Genomic DNA, 22,091 nt, shown 5'->3' on the forward strand with positions numbered 1-22,091 from the left:
TTGTTTCTATCAGTTAGATACAAAGACAGCAGGGTTTTTTCTTACTAAAACCAACAGATGACCCGAGATGAAATTCTGAGCATACTGAGTAAGTTTACTCATTAAACATACTTGTTATTTTCCAGTTCAAGAGTATTATGGATTGTTTTACATATGTAAACAGATGGTGTAAAATTTTTCAACAATATTAACAGTGCATAAGACAGAAGAAATATTTTAGGAGTAAGATTCAGTGATGATTCAAATCTTTCATCTCTATTGTAATTCCTTACATGCAACTGAGGTTGGCAGAGTGGGAAAATTGTTATTATCTAGTAATCTGAGTGAAATAACCAGATGATCTCTGTCAGTCAAATTTCAGCAACCCAGAATGATTTCCTACCTTGATAGTCTTACTGCCAGGCCAAAACTGTATTGGTTTTAGAAACTGTGAACAGACAGCTACTGATTTAAGAAATAATCACCCATCATTAATGCCCTTGGAAGCACCAACAGAGAAAACAGTTCTAGCCGTGGAACAAAATACTTCCATAGTGAGCAGAAATAGAGCAGTAATAGCTTAACAATAGCGTAAAATAGAGAACCTGCAGAGCTGCTATAATTTTTCCAGGCTCATGTCACATTTTGAAGACAAGACATCACATTTGCTCTATTTTTCTCTAATTGTCCATCTTAGGGAGACCTAAGAATTTCAGCTAGTATCACTTCAACCCTATGTCACTGCTTAGTTTAGAACAAACACCTCAATGGAATGAAATGAAGGGATGGTTAGGAAAAAATGTATCTCAGTGAAAAAAAAAAAAGAAAAAAAAGAAAAAAAAGTTTAACCACTTAGCCTTATTTGAATATAGGAATAAGTGCAAACTGTACCTAGACTGTGATTTATTAGATGGACATCACAAAAATGAAATGGAGGGGGAAAAAAAGCTATTTTATACTGAACAGTACTTAGAAACTAAAGAAACTGAATAACTTAGGAAGCTGTCACATGATGCATAAATCAAAGATAGCCTTATAAGTCAGTGACATGTTGAAGTCTGTTGCATGTTTTATAAAGTGAGGCCCTTGTATAATAAATCTTAAGTTATAAAACTACAAAAAGAATACTTTATAAATCAAGTTAGTGATTCCACATCTTAAAAACAGTTCTGAAGAAAAGACTCTTAATTTAGTCCAGTGCTTGATATCTGGAAGTATAAAAATATATATTTTTCCCTTAGTAAACAGATTTTGGTGCACAAAGGTGTTAAAATAAGTACTTTGGAATTCTGCATTAATTCACTGTAAATTCTGCATGACTTATTCTTTATTTTCCCTATGGAAAACGGAGTCCAGAGTCATTCAGCTTTCATTTTAAGAGATAGTCATAAACAAGAAATATTTTTAGTCCTTATTTCCACATTTTTAAGCTTAATAATGTAGTAACATAGCACCTACATAATTTCAAGTTTGAGTGTTGCAATCATGTTATTAAAGGTAAGTGAATGTCACTGTCTTTTCTCTAAACTTCACCTTTTGACTAAATTGAGATAACAAGTCTCCCCAAAGCTTCAAGTGGAAAGCATTCTGACAATAGTTACAGATTTCCTCTAATGCTCAGTAAAATTATTAGTCATGTATTAAAAATCTGTGTGGAATAAGGAAGAAGCCCTAATAAGTGGATCTGACATGACAGTTGGTATTACTTTTCATGCCAAATTAAAGGCTTCAGTAAGATAAACGTAGATAGGGCCCAAATATCCCTTCCTGGTTTATATGGTGCATTTTGGTAGGTTTTTTGTTTCTTCTCTTTTCATTCAAAAGAGAAGGAACACGTAGCTGACGAGGAGGTTGCAATGAAAGTGCTCTCTCGGCTTTACACCAGATGCCACAGAAATTAGATTACTACTCATGCAATCCCAGACTATTTTTTAGTAACCTTAAAATGTTGTCCTTAATTAAAAATTAATAAATCCTTCCTTTCAGATTACCTAGCAAAAAAAAAATCTGATCTCATTTTTCTCAGCCTTCCTTCTGTCTCAGTCTAACGTCTGAAACACATTATTGTTATGATTCCCCCAACAATACTGCTTATACCAATCACAAGCTTGGTTTCTAGTCCTGTAATGAAGCATCTGCACTCTTTTTCACACAGAAAGGCTAAAAGTAGAATTCTAACCCAAATGCCACCCAGTGATGGTTGACATTCCTCTTCTTTTACTCCTGGAAAAACTGTGCATCCAAACTTTTTAAGGCCTAGTTTTGAAAAGTCACTATATGTTCACAGATAAGTCATTATTAATTTCAAGTACTATTTGTTTAAAGAAACAGAGAGAAAGGCTGGAAGTTTGCAAGCATGCCTTTCTTTGGAGAATAAGTCATTAACTTCAGGAACATTGAGAAGAAAAGTATTGTTTTTAATGGTTTCTCAAACTACCATTTCATTTGGTGATCTGTCTCTATAGCTGGGATGGTGTCTTTTAATGCTTCCTCTAGGACTTTTGCAAAATGTAGTTGGTGAGCACTGTTAGTGCCTTTTATGTCCACAGATAAGAAAATGCTTGGACATCTGCTTAATGAATAGGCTAAGGCTCTGTTAGTATCATACGGTTCCGCACATCTCCCAGTCCCGGAGCACAATAATCCTGTCTGTGTATCACCAGTTCAGCAACATCTCTCGGCAGCCTGCCATCAGACAGCCGTTTGCTTACCTATGTTGCTTGATGGGCTGGGTTCCTCTGTCAGGAGACAAGGCCTCTGGGAAAGACTGAGGGCCTGAAAAGCTAGACTCCATAACTTTGTCCAGAACAGGCCCAGGATGCCTATCTGGTTTTGAGTACTGTGGCACAGAGAACAAAATTAATTAATACATAAAAAGCAAAATACATCATTGATGTTATTCAGTCAGAACTGAAATTGGTTAGAAGTGCTAAAATGCATTTTTAAATTAAAATCAGGCACTGCAAATAATCCATTCACTATTTACATAAGCGAAGAGCACCAAAACTTGTTATCCCCATTATCTTCTACACATCAGAATACTGATATCCGCATTGGTAGCAAAATTACTGACTAATCTTCCCACAATGACAGGGAAGACTGATCCCTTTGAATAAAAGCCTACTTTTGTGTCTGTCCATGCAAGGACTGAGATCACAAAACACATCTCAGAGGATGTTCTGCACCTCCTTGTGTCCTTTGGTGATTTCAGTCAAACACTGCTTTCATCAATATGCATAACTATGAAAACCAAACCGAAACAGCTTTTGTATCATCAGATAAGTAAGAAAAACATTTGAATCCTATCTGTAGCACCAGACATCCCTTTTGGACAAATCTGCACCTGAAACTTTTGACCTGGGAGTATCTGTGCTAGTAATATCAGTGTAAACATAATTCTTCTTGTGACAGTTGTAGGCGTAGGGCAATCTCCAGGCACGCAATGAGATGCAAAGGTCTGTAAAGCAGACACTGGACATGAACAAGAATGGATTTTCTTCTTCCTGCTTTGTGATTCAACTGGAAATTCAGCAAAAATTGTGTCTCTGATCCTGAATAGAGCCAAGAAGTCAAAGTATAAGAAAACTGCATTTTGGCTTGAAAGAAGAATCAGTGTTGTTCGTGGTTACTGGGCAGTATCTCAGAGATATGAGTGGTTAACCCACATTTCCACAGAGCTATGGAAAATATTGCACTTTGCAGATTTTTTATGCTGTGTTGTGATGACCTGCAGTAAACCTAATTGGTCTATTTTTCTTTAATCCATTTCTCTATGCATTGAATTTGTATTTTTAGTACTAGATATTTGTTATCTTTACAATAAGCTGGTACTGTGGATCCTATTACATGACTAAATATTTTAAAAAGAAAATACAACAAATTAAAAAAAACAAAACAAACAAAAAAACAAAACACAGTGGAGAAGATAGTAAGATTTCTGCCACAGCACAGATCTTTTTCATAATGACTTTATTCAACAAAAGACCAGGGAAGAACTCCTTAAAATACATAATTATTTTCTGATTCCCATTTATTCTTATCTACATTTCCCCCGAGTTCAGCAAAATCATAAAGGAAAGAATGACAAGATTACTCTCTTTTAACTGGGTTAAATGCAGTTTCAGCACATCTACTCAAACTGCTCATGACCAGTTTCTATTGATAAAATATCATCTCCATTTTTTTTCTCCTAAGCTCCTCTCCCTCTTTCTGTTGTGTTAAATATCCACAGAAACAGGGCCAAAATAACTGCTTACATGCTTTTGAAGATAAAGTGGCAATATGCAAAAAGTTGCTGTACACAATGTAAACGCAACTGAAATAATAAGAGGAAACATATTCCACTCGTATTTCTTTCAGCTACTGTGATCTTAGTTGTCACTTGTAACCATTGTAGATAAAGTATTTAGACAGAAGTATGACTTTTAAGGTGCTCATGTCTGTGAAAGTTTTAAACTTCAATAGTTATTCTGCCAGCTGCAGAAGTGACACTGATTTCTGACTTGAATAAATCAATTTGAGCTATGTGAAACATGGGCTGTTAGCACCAGGAAGCTGTTTCTGTTCTTTTTCATGTTTGTTCATGATATTAAATTGAAGGTTCAAATGGCTTATAGGACCATGATTATGAAGTCCAGCATAGAGGGTATGTAGGGATAAGCTATGTCTTTTGCCGCATCCACAGTTAGAGTGGATGTGGGCTGGAGGGATCGCATACAGAGTCTTTCCTCCTCACAGCTGAGGAAAAACAGGACCCCCCATGAGCTGGTTCTGACTAGCAAACAGCCCCAGATATCCAACACCCACCACTGCCCAGGTACAGGTGCTTCTTTCCTGCTAACCATTTAGTTTATTCAATTTTCAGAAACACCACTTATCAATTACCACAACAGCCATAATGTTGATTACAACGATAAGGTGAATCACAATTTGAACTGAGGGTGCAAATACACGGAGAATTTGAGCAATCAACGTAATTGGATTTATTTGGACGTATCACACATCATACATAGACTTAAACACACTTGGGTTTACTCTTCTTTAGTTTAACCGTAAGTGCCACATCCCTTCTCTGAGACCACCCCTGGAGGAAAACATCTTCAGGTTTCTGGGAGAAGTCTACAGCAGCAGAGGAGTCATTGCTCCCAGAAGCGGGTAGGGGATCGCTACCCATCTGTATGCCAGCAGAGCCTGTCCCGCTGCTCCCACAGCCCAGTTCTCACCCAGCCCATCCTGAGCTGCCAAGCACACAGCCACTGTGGAGGATAAGCTGTGAAACACTTTCAAAGGACAGTTCCAGGAGGTTGGAAGCATCACTGAAAGCTTATCTGTATTATTATTTGTAATGGTTTTATTGTCTTCTTGGTTAATTATTTGTGCTTGTTTGAGCAATTACTGAGAAATGCTGATGCATATGGCTAAATAAATTAAAGAATAATGATAGCATTTAAAAATAAACCATTTTGCAAATTTTCAATTTTTCACGGTTTCATGGAGAAAATCATCTGTTATGTACAATTACTCAAACTCTTTGACAATAAAATTCCAGCCCCTGCTAGTTAAAGCTAAACAAGTCTGCAACAACAGCCTGGGCAGGGAAGCAAGAAATCAGCCTCTGCCTCTGACCTGCTGTACCACTGTGAGCACATCATTTCCCTGCTCTACATCCTGGTACTATTCTTTCTAAAATTTAGGATCCATGGGTGACAAATGCCACAGGTGCTACATAATAGCTAGACACTGTTGTCCTAGGCTTATGCAAAACAAAACAAGCTCCCCTCCTTGATCTCTTCCTCCTTAATTTTCCCTCCAATAATAATAATAAAGTCAAGATATGCACGCAACATTGAAAGAGACGTGATGTGGGGATGCCAATTCAAAAAGGACTGAGAAGGTGGAGGGGGTTCAGCTTTAAATTACATTCAGAGAGCATTCCTCAGAGAGGTGAAGAGCCTTTTCTAGAAGGGCTGGTGTTGCAGAACCAGCCTGTCAGCTGGAATATTTAACATCCTTACAGCTGTTCCCATATGCTATGTGCACTGTTGCCAACACTCTATACAGAGGTCAGTAAACTCAAGTTTGTCTGTTTTGACAGTTCTTCTAAAGTTGTCACAAGTTACTGAAATGGGAAATTTGTTCTTGATCTTTGCTCATAAATCACATCATAACTCAGGCAAAAACACACAGTGATTTTTTAAGAAGAGTTAAATGTTTCTGTCTGGTGTTCAACTGATATCAATTGCATTTCTATCATAGTGACTAAAAATATATATATATTTTTTACTTTACTATCAACAAAAGGCAACAGGGCACAAAAAAAAGTATTTTGTCCTCTTGCTATAAGGATATCAGAAACCTGTAGCCAATGATTGCAAGCTATTAGAAACAAGTCCAGTGAAAAGTGAAACCACACGCTACAGCATGAAAAGCATATTAGGCACCTCAGAGGGAAAGTGATGGGGAATTAATAGATCCACTTACTACCATGGGAGAAGGTATTAAAATCCACGAGGGTGAAAAAGGCCATGACAACTCTAAAAATCACAAAAGGAATGGAGGTGTGGCAAGTCTGCTGCTCCCTACCTCCCCAACCTACCCCACCCCAGTATTTCAAGCTGGTTGTAATTGATGGAATGGCAGACTCAAACTCCTTGGACACCTACTTCATTTATACTTACATGGTATTATTTAGGTTGTGGGCCAATGCCAGATGTTTGATGTGAATGTGCTTGGAGTAGCTCTCTTTGCTAAGGATGACTATACTGGTAAAAGATGGCTTGACCTGTTGTCCGGTTCATATTTGGAAGAGGCATAGTGCTCAGGCTGGGTCTGGGTTTAAGTCCCTGATCACTGCAGCAAACCTATTCTCTGTTGCATGCCAGGTGGACCTATTCTTTCCCGACTTTATTACAGTGCTGTATGCTGGCATCATTCATTTAGGATATTTTTAGAGGGTCCAAAAATCAGAATTGTAACCTGTTAGTATTTACCAGAGCTCTTGAAGTACAGTTGCTGCAGAGCTTTAACAGTTTTTATGTTTGCTGCTCTTCAGAGACTTTCTGGGAACGCTTTCAACAAAAAGAATAATGAACAGGAGTGTAAAGCCAAGTCTATACCTCCGTGTAGTAGGGGGCTACCTAAAGCTATAACACCAGAGGCTTTATAATTCCTACTCATGGTGCCTGACCTGTAAAATGCTAGGATGTGGCTGTTCTACCTCACTTGTGTTTATTCTGATAATCAGAGAAAAGGAAGGAGAAAAAAATAATTTAAAAAGCAACTTCTTAAATTAAGGCATTTCTAAAAAGCCTGGTCATTTTTTTTTCCCCCTGAATGTCCTGTTTATTAAATTGAATATCCAATCTTCTTAAAAAACTGAAAGAGGAATCTTTCCATATGGATGTTTAATGAACATGGAGGAATGTCCAGCACTTCCAATTCTTTTCTTAAATACTGCCTTTTGAAATAAGGATTCCCAACAAGGTAGCCCTTAGCTTAGGATGCAGCAGAAGAAATGAAGAGTGTTTTAAAATCAAACACTTGGATCTTTTAACACTCTATATGGTTTTCATAATCACACCATTGCAAAGAAGCTTTAATTGGCATAGAGGTGGGATATCACAGGGACTCAGGTCCAAAATTCTTTCCTTTTCCTTCTGCAGCAATCGAAACAGCTGCAAGCATAATGAATTAGGCTAGAATAAAATGGAAGTTTATAAGTAACTTCAATACTTTGTTCAAAAACAAAATGTGGGTTGGATTTTTTTTTTCTTTTAACAATTTTGATACATTTACATAGCTTCTCTCATTTAAAAGATTCAAAATGGGCTTTCAAACTAAATAACATTTTTTTTTTCCTGAAGTCCAGTCAAGGTTAAAAGGGAAGAAAGGAATTATGAGGAGAAAAAGTATTTCCCTGAGATTGGTCAAGCTCTTTAAAACCCCAAACCACTTGAAAAACTATCTGCTATATCCTGGGTCTCGAGAACTGTGTAAAACTTCTTCCTAGGGCAACACAGCATTTAAAAGATCTGTGCACCTATTAGTAAATGTAGCAGCCTCTGAGTCAAAATGTGAAAGCTCTTTCAGAATAGACATCAGAATATTCATCAAGAATAAGGAATGTTATGTAACTATTTTTAGGTCTACGCTAATACAGAGAAGAATAGAAAGCAAGGTGAAAAAAAGATGCAAGCATCACCAGGTCCATCATGAATAGGAGGGGGGAAAAAAAAAAAGGAGAATCTTTTAGGGAAAGAGAATGACGGCATACAAGCAAGACAGATTACCCATTTTAGAAGAGCACATAGAGTAGGAAAGGAGAAGAATTCCAGGATTTCATAAACCCAAACAACCCTTAACTGGATGACTAGCTTCCAGAAAATTAATTTATTTAAGTTTCTCTGTTGGCCCTTGGGAATAAAAAGATTTGTCCCCAAACCCTATGGTGGGGAGCTGCGGAACCTCATGGAGGTCACATCCAGAGTGACTGTAGCACCTCCTCAGGTTTGAGCCAAGGGAAAGCTCTCCTCCCCTCGCCAGAGCCTGGTCTCCTTCTCAGGCTGCAGATACGCACAGGGCAGATCTCTGGTCTCTGATGGGGAGCCACTCAGACCCATTTCAAAGCTCTTTTCTGCTCTCTCCCTGCCTCCCCCCCCCCTTTTTTTTTTTTCCTCCAATCTGCCAAGTTCTGTAAATATTTAATGAACTGCCTACATGCATTCCTGCACTAAAATCTTTCTAACAATAGAAATCATTATTGTCCTGCACTGTTAGTCTACATGCCGCACAAGGTCATTCTGCATTTATTCCTTAGTATTTTTGCTCCCCAAAGGAAAATGCGCTAATGGCAAGGATAAAACTGCTCCCTGCTAGCTACCACAGGAACTAGAAAGCGGTGTTAATTACCAACAGCATTAAAAGCTGAAAAGCAAATTTGGCTTAAAATAATAAAGAATAACAATGGTTTTCAATCTCTAATATTTGGAATCCACAGACTGCTGCTTCAGCCATTATAACTATTGTTATGGCAAAAGAAAAAGGCTTAAATAAAGCTTGTTGATGTGTTTGTTGGAAGCTCAGAAGATACCGAGTAGTTCTTTGTGATGTTTGGTTGAAAAAATATTGCACTGAATTAGTGACGAAATGCCTGAGAACATATTCTTAGTGCTAACCACGACCTACTTTGTATGTTAGAACGAAAGGATCAAAAAAGCTCTTTATAGCTTTACCTTCTGTTGTCACCATTACAACCTAATAACACTCCCAACAGCTCGTTTTAGGGGCAAGAAGTAAACTATGACTGAATGAAAGTTAAAGAACTGCAGAAGGTCCCCTAAACTGTCATTGTGCTATTTTAGTGAAATTATCTGTCTCCTTGAAACAGTGCATTTTTCCTGAATCACAAAACATACGATGACCGCAAGGGTGCTTCTATGAAACAAAACTGCTTGTGAGCACAAGCAGTGCTCTAACAGCTCTTCTGTCACAGCATGAGGGCTCAGCGTACTCCAACTGGTTAAAAAGGCATTCATTTTATGTAAACCTGGAGTTGAGATATCTGTGGCTAAGTGAGCGTGAGTGCTCACATTTGTTTATATTATAAAGTATATTCTAATTATTACTTATTCTAATTATTAAAATATATTCTAATTTTGGCCTTGCTATCAAGACCATTATCCATTGTTTTAAATGCTTTGTTCAGAAAAAAAAAAGGTCAGCATTCATACACATTTAGTATATGAATGAGGGGAAGAGAACAGCATGCATTGGAAAGGAATTTGCATCAAGGGCTAGATAAATTAGCTGTCTTCAAGTTCCTTGTTTCAAATTCACTTTATGCATTTCATTATTGTGGGATTGTATTAACTTACAAATAACTTTATCGAAAACATGACTAAATACATTTTGAACTTAGTTTGGACAAACTGATCTCTTTCTAGTATCAAAAATCCCTTTATTTAACTAAAGACCCAGCTATCTGCACTGTCTTCCTTGGGCATTAGTTAACCTGTACAAATTTAAGTCCAGATTTTGAATTTTCTCTGAATTAACTGTGACGAGTTTCATGCAGGTTCATTAACGTGTTGTACAGGAAAACTCAAAGTCACTCAAGATCAAAGTCCCCCACTTCACCTATAAACCATACTTACGAGCTAAGGTATTCTCCAACAGTAATTTCCAGTGCTGGATGCAAAACTAGGGGGCTCAGCATGGTTTATTACATTTTTTTATTATAAATAAAAAAAATCCGTGCTTGGTGTTTTCTATTAACAGGCCTGATAGAAAACATTTTATGAAAGAGGTGAGAATTATTGTTCCCATTGCTCAGATGCTAACAGCAACGTGACAATGTGCTGCCATCAGCAGCAGGAACAAAGCCAGGCTATTAAGTGTTGTAGCTGGCAGGATTACTTACATTTTGCAGCTGGACTCGGCTTTGTGCCATACACTCTGACTTTGCCATCATGCTGGAAGCATTTAGGCTGTAGGTTTTCCTATTCTGTGTTTCTTTCAGCTGTTCATGAATTTGCTTTGTTTGTTTCCTGCAGAGAGAAAAAAAAAATATGTAAGAAAGAGCTAGTTTGAACTACTACTATAGCTATGATATTTATATAACCATGGTTCTCTCTGTTAAAAACTTCATTGCACTGGATTAACCAGCTGAGCTAACTGACTAGAGTCTAATATTTCAATGCAATGGTCATTTTCTGGAGAGTCTTAAGAAAGGAAGAAAAGAGCTTCTCTGTTTAAAATGTCTTCTATTCTCAGATTACTATAATAGCATCCTACTTGTTTTAGCGCAGATTTTTGAAAGATAATCTATTCCATACTTAACAATAGCTTGCATACATGCCTGAATATTAAAAAAGCATTTTGCTTGGATTTGGAAAGAGATTTTGGCAAACACAGCAGGCATTCACCCCTATTGGTTATAAAAAGTGTCAAACATTTCTGCTAGTAGCATTAGACTTGACCTAGTATCTTGCATACGCTGGCCAGCAGCAGCACTGCTTTGCTATGCTGTACACAGCTTTTGGACAGCAATTGGTGCTGAGCCAAATTTCAGAAGGAAGTAAGCAATTTTAAGGAAGTGTAGATAAGAAATAAAGGAAAAACAAATGATGTTTTCTTCATTCTGAATTTGAAATTTTAGCAAAAAGGCTTCACTAAAATTTTGAAAAAGTTCTGGTGATTTCCTGCTGAAAGCATTATGACATGATCATTTTCATTAAAATTCTGAGGAAATTCATGACAGCAGCTCTAGAGTTTGTATAATTGAGCATTGGACTTTGGGAATCTCTTCTGTACATACGATATTCTTAGGATTTCATCAGGAAAAAACAAAACAAATTATGCACCCTTGGAAATCTAATTTGGGTTTATTTGAAAAATCTGGATTTTGAGTTCTTTCTACATTTATAAAAACATGAAAGTGAACTGGAATATTCAGTACTTCATTGCTGCATTTTTTAACATTACAATTGAGATTCCAGAAGGTAATTTACGGAGAAAAACAATCTAATAATTAGTTTTACTTAATGTTTATGCAACCTAATATTAATATTAGGTTTATGCATATTCATTTTGCCAAAAACCAGGATGCACAGTTATAAAACTAGAAATTATTAATAATTCAAAGTTAATGATTAATATATTTATATATTTGTTTTCAAAACAAATGATCCTGATGTCTTCTACTTTACAGACACTCTGCAATAAAGTGTTATCTCAGCAAGAAAATAAAGTCACCAGTCATCTATAAAATCCAGCCGTAAAGAGCAGCCCATTTTCTTTTTACTGTGCTCTCCCCTCTGTTGCTAACACTAACTTTCTTGATTACTCTGAAAGGAATAATTGGAAGGGCATAGTGTTTAATTAAAGTTCTAAACTTCCTCAGATGGAATATATTTTAAAGAAGGACTTTTTAATACAATGCTGCATAGGGAAGTGCATATTTCTAGCAGCAGGTATTTCGCAATTGTTAGACTAAGAAAATCAGAGTCAGTTGCTTCATAAAAACTTTTTTTCCCCCTGGACCATGCAACATTCTGTTAGTAATAGTTTACTGTTTGATATATCAAGTTAAGCCCAAAGATTATCCTCCACACAGAAGGGATGCTTTGATAACTTGTAAGCATGATGAAGATACCTCTGCGTGATGAAAAAGTCCTGAAAATCTGTTGATTAAATGCTGCTAACACATTATAAGGTTTGATTCATTTTAAATTTGCTGTTTTTTACACTCTTGAGAGACTGGGCAATGTCACAGATACAATACTGTTTTATGTGGCCTCTATACAACCCACTTTAGATACTCTTATGCGGGCCATGAGCTTCACATGGGTGAGCAGATAAAGAGGGACAAGCAAAATGCTTCCCTTAGTCTCCAATGACTGGGAATTGCCCTTTTGGAGGACAGTGTCCCAGTGCAACCCATAGTGAAGGTGAGCCTGGTATTGAACCTCTAAGAGAACCATGGAATAACTGGTCACCTGCTGAAGTTTAAGTCAAGGCACTGGCACAAAACCAACACGCAGGTGGATGTATGGCCACAGTGAATCTCCGAGGATTTTGAGGGAATGGTGCTAATAATAAAAGGGGGAAAAATGGGGAACAAAATCTCACCAGCAGCAAGAGCATTTAGGAAAATCTCTTCAAAGGCAAGAGAAGTTACAGTGTTACTTCAATCTTCTTTAACTTCTGTCATCTCCAGCTATTTCTGCATATCCACAGCTTCCCCACCTCCTGCCTTAGACTGGGCAAACCCTACTACCTTACCTCCCTGCCAGTGCTCATGATCTTCATGGATTCTGGTATGGAGAAAACCTATAGGTGTGTTGAAACTTTCCATGAAGGTAGTAGTGTCAGGCCAATCAAGAGACTTACTTTTTGGACAGTGCCAGATGGAACCACAGCCAGGGACTTGGGGATTAGTATCTTAAAATTGCTGCGCTTCGTATGTTTGAAAAGATCTCATGACAGAACAGAGGTGCCTATTTTCTCAATACTCTTCAAACTTCAGTTCCCAGAATCTGGCATAAGCACACTTCAACTCTTCTTAGTAAATCTTAATTATAATATTTATAATGCAGATAAAAATAATAATAATAATATAAAAGAAACCCAAGATATGAACCACTACAATCCTGTGAGTGCATCTTTGAAGGATTATTTCTACTCATTATTTTTAAAAATAGCTCTCCCCACCACCTCATCAAAACTGGTATTTGGTATTTGTTCCAACCCAGCTCTTCACTATTCCCTACAACTCTGCAAAACCAAGAGGAACACAGCTAAAAAAAAACTTCATTGAAGAGAGGGACATTTTATTCACAGTATGCTCAGTTGTTGACAGTATGTTCTTCCAACTGGCAATCCCAGTCTGCTTTCCCTGAATCTCTATTCATCAGCAAAAAACTCAGCCCTTTGCAGGAAGGACAGGAACACCTTATTCTTTCTCTCTTTCATTCTTCTGCAAATCTAAAATAAATAATAACATTTCTAATTATATGGCAATATGGCTGTCCCTGCTCACAATTTAAACTGCAATCAAGAGGAACTGTCCTGCAACAGCACCCTCATAGCTAATGTCATTGTCAGATTATAGGCTGAAAGAACAAGTAAATGAAATCCCTCCAGACAGAACAGGTAAGAGAGTTTAGACAGAACATGAACCAACTCAACTCTTCGTTCATATTATGCACAAAGTGCCACTGAAATTTGAAGACAAGTGCGAAAAAAAAGAGGCTTGGTGACTTTTCCAGTGTGTTTTTTTCTTTTTCCTGATAGAAATGCCAAAACATTTTTTTTCCTATAAGAAGTACCTTTAATCGTGATAGCATGATAGATGCTTCTGATAGTAGCATCTCATTTCCTACCCATTAGAATAAATTTTAAATAAAAGCAGGGTCAGTGGGTGGAGTTTGGGGATTCAGATAAACATCCAAACTCTTAAATAGTGGAAACCTCCACATTTTTGATTCTCAGTCAAATGCTCACCATGGCTAACTTCATACAGGTTATTTTATATTATTAATTTTTTTACATTAATTTATATTGATGTGCGTTCTCTCATTAGCTCCAGTTGGAACAGGAATAAGGGATGGCAATCATACAGAACATATTTATAAATACAGTAGCATTGGCAAGCATGTTATGTAATTGCTATGACGCTTGTGCAACTCATTATACACAAACCAATAAATATTAAAAAAGAATGTTCAGTTGCAGACAAGAACAGAATAGAAAGTATTTCATTTGAAAATTGTTTGTACAACATGATTCCATCTTATTTATAGGTCAATGTACTTGTGCATTAGAGATACTCAGTTACGTAACTTTGATCAGCATCTTACCACTATTAGCTAAAGGTTATAGTTATCTACAGAAAACTTACCTGTTCATGCATTTCTAACTTTTACCTTTATTCCCAGCATACAGAAACAAGAGGGACATTAAGGAATATGAAATGAAATGCAAAAACCATTTATTATCAAAATAAGGAAGTGATTATCACACTGATAGTAAAAGGCGCAGAATTATTATTGTCAAGAAAAAGAACTGGAAAGGTCACAATGCCTTCTTTCCTGCTATCAGAAAATAGAAAGAAGAACATGTAATACTTCTATTTACTTTTTTTGTTGCTGTTTTTTGATTTACATAATCTACCCATGGAGAACTGTTCTAGCCTGTCCAGAAATAATGATTGCTTCAAAAGGAGGGAAGAAACTGAAGAACTCGAAAGCCATAAAGAGGACAAAAGCTAAAAAAAAAGAACACACTAGACAAAGACTCTTACTTTGTTTTGAAGTAGAATGCTGCACAAAGCATGCCCACTACGACTATGCCAAAGACGATACAGGAAATAGACAGCACCTGGCGCTGGTACACTTCTTCGCTCTCTGTGAACAGCAAAATTGAGAATTATGAAGGCATCAGAAAACAATATTTGTGAAAAGTGGATTTCAGCACAACATGCTTTCACTAATGATGGACAAATATGTGAGATTTTGGAGGTCTAGGTCGGCCAGATCCTCAACAGAATGGATGAGTTGTGGCCTCCTAGAAAAGTTTTAGAAAATGGTTACCAAACATGTCGAAAGATACATAATCATAAAACCCAGGAAAGTTTAATATTTTCTCTGCCCTACATGCTTTTTTCCAGCTCCACTGTCAATAGAATAAAGAGCCCTGCAACCATGGAGTTTTACTGGCTTAAGGCAAGATCCATCAGAGCTCTCGGAAGGGCCCATAAGACTCAGAGTTCATTTTGAGCTATGAAAAAAATGTAAGTTTTGTTTTGAAAGAATGGTGATTACAATGTCTTGCTCCCATGTCATTCCCTGTATTTGAAGCTAATGTACAACATACCACAGTGAAAAAAAAATTAATCAACTTGGATGGAATCCACGGAATGCTATGCTACAATGCATCAGACATTGCTTTCATGGGAATCTCTAGTTTTGGAAGTGATTTCCTTAATACATCTCATCATCTTCTAATTCATTTCAAAACAGGAACAGAATGGAGGTTAAAAAAAAGAAAAAGCTAAGAAAACAAGAGAAAACACTCATTCACGAGAGCAGACAAGCTGATAGGCAACTGGAGTTTCACACACTGAATTTATCAACAGCTCTGTAAGTGTTATATTTTATTTTTATTATTTCAGCTTCTTGTCTAGTCTGAAGTGCTATCATGCTAAATAATTGTTTTATAATCTGTCTCTCCAAACATGCAACATATAAAATAATCTTTTCATTCATATATTTGATGTAGAAAACCAACATGTCAGATTATCAAAGCACAGCATAAGCACTGTACACTGATAAAGCTACATTTCCTTTCTAGGTTAGAGATCTTCAGTGCAGAACCCTTGTCAACAAGAATACCAGACTCATGTGTTAAGTAGGTGACAGTAACTTCAAGTTCTAGGTTCGTAAGGCCCAGGTTTGTAAGAAGAAAAGAATGAAAGACAACATCAAGGTCAATCTGGGCAAATATTGAAAAAATCAGCACCTAATTGGAATGTCAGTCAAATACCAACTTGCTTTATTATTATGACTGAATACTATGTACAGTTTCCTGATCAGTACTAATTATTAATTTCTCAAGAAAAAATATACAGACTAACCCAGTGCAGTTATGAAACACGTGGAATCTTATTCATTTGTCTCTAGTAGAAGTCCCAGTTCCACTTCATAAGCTATTTCAAATAAAATTACAAGTACCAAATCTTTATTTCTTAGTTACTTCTTTACTTGCTCCCTCAAAGAGCAATACAATAATTCAGAACATTCCTGATAACATTGCAATAAAACTGATTCCAATAGAGCTTTAGTCCCATTCCTCACTGCATGAACAAAATTTGGATCTAGATGGTAAATTCTTACTGGTACTGAACTGGGGTTTCTTGTTTCTTTTTCATGTTTGTTTTTAATAGCCTTTCTAAACACAGAGTTATCCACCCTCCATTTCCACTACAGTACACAAAAAGACTAACCTTGTAAATTTTGAATCATGAAAGGTTGAGGTGGATCACACTGCAAATAGTTAAATAATTGTTCAGTTCCATAATTGCTAATCTATTCTGACTGAATACCAATATCAGCACCTTCTGCCTAAAATCACAAATAAAACATACGTACTTATAAACTGTGATGTCACTTAGACATTACATATCATTACAACAAACATACATTTGGGTTAAAAGAAATTGATATAAATTGTGACAAAAGGCTTATTTTTTTTTCTGTTAAATTAGGTATTCATTAAAAACTTTATTTCTTTTGTGACTTTGTCAAGAAATGGCGAGTTTCATGCAGCTATGGCCTTTTGTCGGTCCTGAGTAGCTATCATTATCTTGTTAAAGATGCTTTAGAATATATTTTACCAAGATAAAAGCACTTCAGAGACTGGACAATATTATCCTGCTCAAACAACTATGTGAAGATTTAAGTCTTTTGTATAGTCTGCTTAATCACTGGTTTTCAACACATACTGATCAATGCTTTCTTTACTTTTTTGCTTATTCTGCATAGTGCATATTTAAATAACTAGTTAGTGATTAACTATACTCCATTTCTTAGAAAACTTTGTTCATTTTTTATATCCTTTAAATCTGTGTTTGTGTATTGGACTCCACCATTTTTCGTCTTCAACATCTTAAAATATAATCAGTTTAGCATTTTTCCATTCTTTAGTCTTCCCCCCCCGCCTTTTCTTTTTAAGAAAAAAATGCCAAACAAAAACAAAAGCAAATACCACCATCCTATTGATGGAAATTTCATCTGCATCCCTCTGCAAACTTTCAAGGTCTACTCATTGTTGCCATGATTTAACCCCACCATTGCTCTAAACGCATATGGCTGAGAACTCCTCTAGCTGAGGGGCACAGAAAAGGGCCTTTAAACCTAACACAATAAACCAGAGGGCTATAGCTGAGTTCTGCTAAGTACTAAGTGCTCTCACAGAACAGAACACTGATGAAATTCAATGTGCAAAAAAGAGAACTGAAAATTACTTCTCCTTAGCTGTAGATGTGCATCAAACTATGCACACATGTATTTACATACTGAAACAAACTTTCAAGATAATCTAAAGTGTGAGTGAAATTATGTCTCTTTTTATTCACAGATATTCATACATTCCTTGTGAAATAGATCACCTTAATTACATTCTATTGAAATAAACACTCTAGGGAGAGGATTCCTCATTTAATAAGCATCCAAGAAAATATTTCAGGTAAAAAACAAAATATAAATTGACGTGGATATTCACAGATAACCCAGCTAAGGAATTAAGGTTACAGAAAACAAACTCCATCAAGCATTCAAATTATACCTATACCAACAAATCTAAACGAACAAAAATACAACCACAGAAAACAGTGCTGAAAAATAAAATAGTAAACTGTTTAGATTCAGACTATTTTGTTTAGTGAAAATTATGGAAAGAATGATCCTTCCCGAACACCAAGACAAACTTACATGGGACATTAAGCCTCTTAGAAAGGTCAGCTCCTGTAGGCAAGCCCTCGTTCTCCACGTACACTGCTACACATCTGGCCCAGTTTTGTTTACACTATTGATTCTTATTTTCATTCTGGCAACAAACTTGTCTTGCCCTTCGCCTCTGTCCCGTCATCCTACTGAGCCTGAATTTAAACTTCTCATTACCTTAACTGCTCCTTCTTCTAAGCTTATTTCACATATTTCCTACTGTTATAAAATACAAAATTAACTATTGGTGACCCATAGAAGCAACGTTTCTTCCAGCATGCACAGCACAGTCAAATTTCATCTGTATGTCAATGTAAAAAGTACATGTCATATTCCAGGTGCCAGGTTTCTTTTTGATTCCCTTACTCTTTAAAATTTACTTTTAAAGGCTGTTATCTGTCTGCTTTATGCATGTGGAAAGACCCACTGATGCATATGCATAAGACTTTAAAGGATAAAAAGTGTAGGACAGACACATTTTTCTTATGACTGTTACTTCTAAAAGATATAGTGGTTTTGTTGTGTAAATAAACTGAAACCTGCCTCTTTGTAACTTTACTATAAAAGGAAGAACACTGATACAGGGTCCTTGGGAAATATATATTTCTAGCCATATTACTGAAGAAAAAATAATTCAGTTAACTGCAACAGATTACGTTAGCCTTTGTTAGCCACTAAATCCACAATATCATTACCAGCTGTAATCAGCTGATCCTCTAACTTCTATTGTCTATTTTCTGAATTCGTTGAAATTTCTTAGGAAGTTATTTCAAATATAAAGAACTGCATTGTGCATGTGGCCTAAAGAAAATTATAACAAAGCAAAAATAGTAACTTTTTTATACCTCACAAGCATCATTTGCCACTTACAGGACCCTTATTGGTGTCCTGTATCCTCAGAGGACTCTGCAGAAGTCCTGAATACAACAGAGGAAGACTACATGGAAACTCCATTCACATCAAGATTTCCCATAAAATATGGATTATCACAAATTACAAGACAAGCGATTAGTTAAGAGCATATTTCTCAATATACCTATATTTACACTTGACAAATGTTGAACTATATAAGGCATTCTAAATTTAATTCATGAAGAGAATAAAAAAAGCATGTTCCACAGAACAATCTGCGTTTGCCTCAGAATCAGACTCCCAGCTCTCCCAAGAGTTTTCCCTGCTCTTTCACTTGCCAAAACCTACCATACAGACACACTGTCATATGCTGTGGCTTGTTCTAAGGCAGAATGATTTGGCAGTTGAAATGTGAAAAGCCACAATTCAGAAATTTCTTTGACCTTGGGTATAGCAAGATCCTTCTTCTTTCTGTAACAGTGAGGGTAATATTGCCTCTCCTATTTCAGCGGATAGCATGATAAACTTTAATAAACATCTTCACCTCTAAGATAAACTTTAATAAACATCTTCACCTCTAAAAGAATGAATTCTACGAAAATATATAAAACTGCCCCAGATAAGTCTGTTCCAATTTCTTTAAGAGCATATGCATTGCTTCATATAAAATACCATGTTTTATTCTAATTCCCAGATACCTTTATTAGTCACCAAGTTTTTTTCCTTCAACTTTTGTCTGTGTGGATTTTTTATTTATTTATTTCTAAAAAGGCTTCAAATTACTTCGGCTCTCAAATTAAAAATGGAAGTTTGTATCCACTATCATTTACAGAAAGGGCAGAGTCAAGGTTAATTGCACAGATTCACATTTCAGACTGGAAGCAGATCAAGCTAACTTCTGCTGGAAAAAAGTTCATAAAGCCTTTCATAGTTCTAGTACTGATTCTCTCTTGGGAAGAAGTGTTACATGATTCTGACTGTAACAAATCTTAAAAAAATACATTTTCTTGTGCTTGTGGAATGTCTGCAGCAGAAGGACCTTAACAAGAGCAAAGTGAAATAGATGAAGTGCATTATATATTATAATTGCGTAATATTTTATATTATTTGACTATTGATATTTAAACCTAGTGAGATCATTTTCTGTGTACACAGAAGGCAGAGAATGGAAGGATGGGTGCTCAACCTCTTTGAACAACCTACTTTGGAGTACTTGATTCTACAATATTAATACTGCATTAGCTATAGTTTTGCATGGAACAATAAAAAAATGAAGCAATGAATTAAGTATAAAGTTGAAGAGTCATCATGAAAAAGGGATGCATGGCTCTAACCTTGAGCTCTCAAGCAGATATTTTAGGTTGGTGAGTGAAAGATAAAATTTCATCCAAAATTTAATAAACCAAAATATCCTGAAAAATTATTTCAATCAAACCCATCCTTAAAAAAACAATATAAAACAAAATAAAACAATGACACAACTCCACTTTTTGGCTCATTCTATCTAGAAAAAAAAAAAAAAGAAGAGATAGGCTAATGTTACATAAGAATGTCTAAAATGCAGCTACAATAGGAGTGAACATGCCATTATTCTTAGTAATTGCTACTTGTTATGATGTGATGATTTGATAAGCACTTTTAAACAGCAAGATCATAACTGTGAAGGTAAATTAATTTTAACTTTGGTTTCCTAAGAAACACCATTTCCTTTTATCTGCAGGCAACTTCAGAGTTTGTGTCAGCTATAAACAGTGCTCAAATATAGCAAACTTTCAAAGCCTTAGTTAAGTATTTTCAATGTAATAAATTTATTAAATTTTAGGATTGAAGTAGGTCAGTAGGCAGCTAAGAGATGAGGGGTAGCTTTCCCTTTTTAAGGAAATATCTGGTTATGAGTTTTTGTGTATTGACAATTCATGACTAGCACAATGCAATTCTGTTCTGTACTTTATCTCTTTACATCCTACTTCTACAACTGATAAGGTCATTCATTTATCAGCAAAATTCATTACCTAAGTCTCATCACACTCTTTCTGTGCACACTAATTTCTAGTACTGAGCTGCTACTGAACTAATAGCTAAAAACATGTGTTTTAGCTAGTAGGTAGGACTTGAAGACCTACAATCAAGTCTTATTCTTTATGCCACCTTTGCTCACTGAGAATCACAGACGTAAGTACCTCCAGTTTCTACTGCAGATACAAGAGAGAAATTCTGCCACTTAAAGGACGTCTTTCACCATCACACCAGTCTCAGTGATGGGATCATACTGATCCCATCATGGTATGGGATGGGCTGGGAGCATGGAAGGACAACATGCAAGAAAATTATAATTTAGTTGCACAGCTAAACACCAACTCCGCACAGTTCAAGCTTCTTTTGTGTTGACAACACCATTGACCATTCTCGTATAATGGTTTCGCAACCATTTGAATTTGCAACATTTTTGCATTGTACAGAAAAAAGCTTCTAACATTTCATGAATATGTAAAATTCTTCAAAGCATAAATCACAACAGCTTAAAGACTGCGAAATATTACAAATATATAATGATTATTTTCTTCGATTAAATAACATTCTTTCCAGAAGGACTTAGGTACCTTTTTTTTTTTTTTTCCTTCCAATTTTTACATTTCTGTGCATACTATTGATTATTTGCCAGGTCCTATTAACCTTTCAGAACATAGATTTCTCATAGGTAATATACTACTCTTTTGCTTTCTCTGTGTAAGCACCAAAATTTTGTATGAGAGTCTTAAGCTGGGAGATGGGGGGTGATAACAGTATACTATCTGGACTCCAGAATGATGATTCACCCTCTTTCTACCTTAAATTTTGGCTGCTTCTTGATATATCTGATCACCTTCCCTCTCTGATTTTGTTATCTTCCTTTCTTTATCTTACTTTTTATTGTAAATCTTATAACCAAACACAATTTTGCATTTTCAAAATGTCTTTGCTATCACCTTTTTTTCTCCACCATCAGCATGAAAAATTGTAATATGACCTTCTATTTCTGCTAAGTCTCTATTCTCAAGGGCACATCTGAGCCTTCCATCTCTCCTGAGGCCCTGGTTCAGCTATACTTTGTGCTGGTAAATGCAGAAAGCAGAAGGAAGGACATTTAGCACAAGCTTCCTTCATGAGTTAGTGTGTACCATGGTTTCTTAATATACATACAGATAGGCAGGGACTAATCCAAACACCATTAAGTGCAACAGATGTTGGATCAGATACATAATCATTGCACTTTAAGTCATT

The 22,091-nt window shown here is 36.1% G+C and overlaps 1 protein-coding gene across 1 annotated transcript in view; it reads right to left on the reverse strand.

The window, feature by feature from the left end:
* NRG3 (neuregulin 3) overlaps positions 1 to 22,091 on the reverse strand; it is a 401,196-nt gene that overhangs the window by 12,141 nt on the left and 366,964 nt on the right. Inside the window, exons 5-7 of the mRNA XM_035539071.1 lie at positions 14,780 to 14,882; positions 10,397 to 10,523; positions 2,691 to 2,818 (exon numbers count right to left, since the gene is read on the reverse strand). Of these exons, the coding sequence (XP_035394964.1) occupies positions 2,691 to 2,818; positions 10,397 to 10,523; positions 14,780 to 14,882 (358 nt within the window). The remainder of the gene's footprint in view (positions 1 to 2,690; positions 2,819 to 10,396; positions 10,524 to 14,779; positions 14,883 to 22,091) is intronic.

Source organism: Cygnus atratus, chromosome 7 (genome assembly GCF_013377495.2).
Source record: "Cygnus atratus isolate AKBS03 ecotype Queensland, Australia chromosome 7, CAtr_DNAZoo_HiC_assembly, whole genome shotgun sequence".
NCBI lineage: Eukaryota > Metazoa > Chordata > Aves > Anseriformes > Anatidae > Cygnus > Cygnus atratus.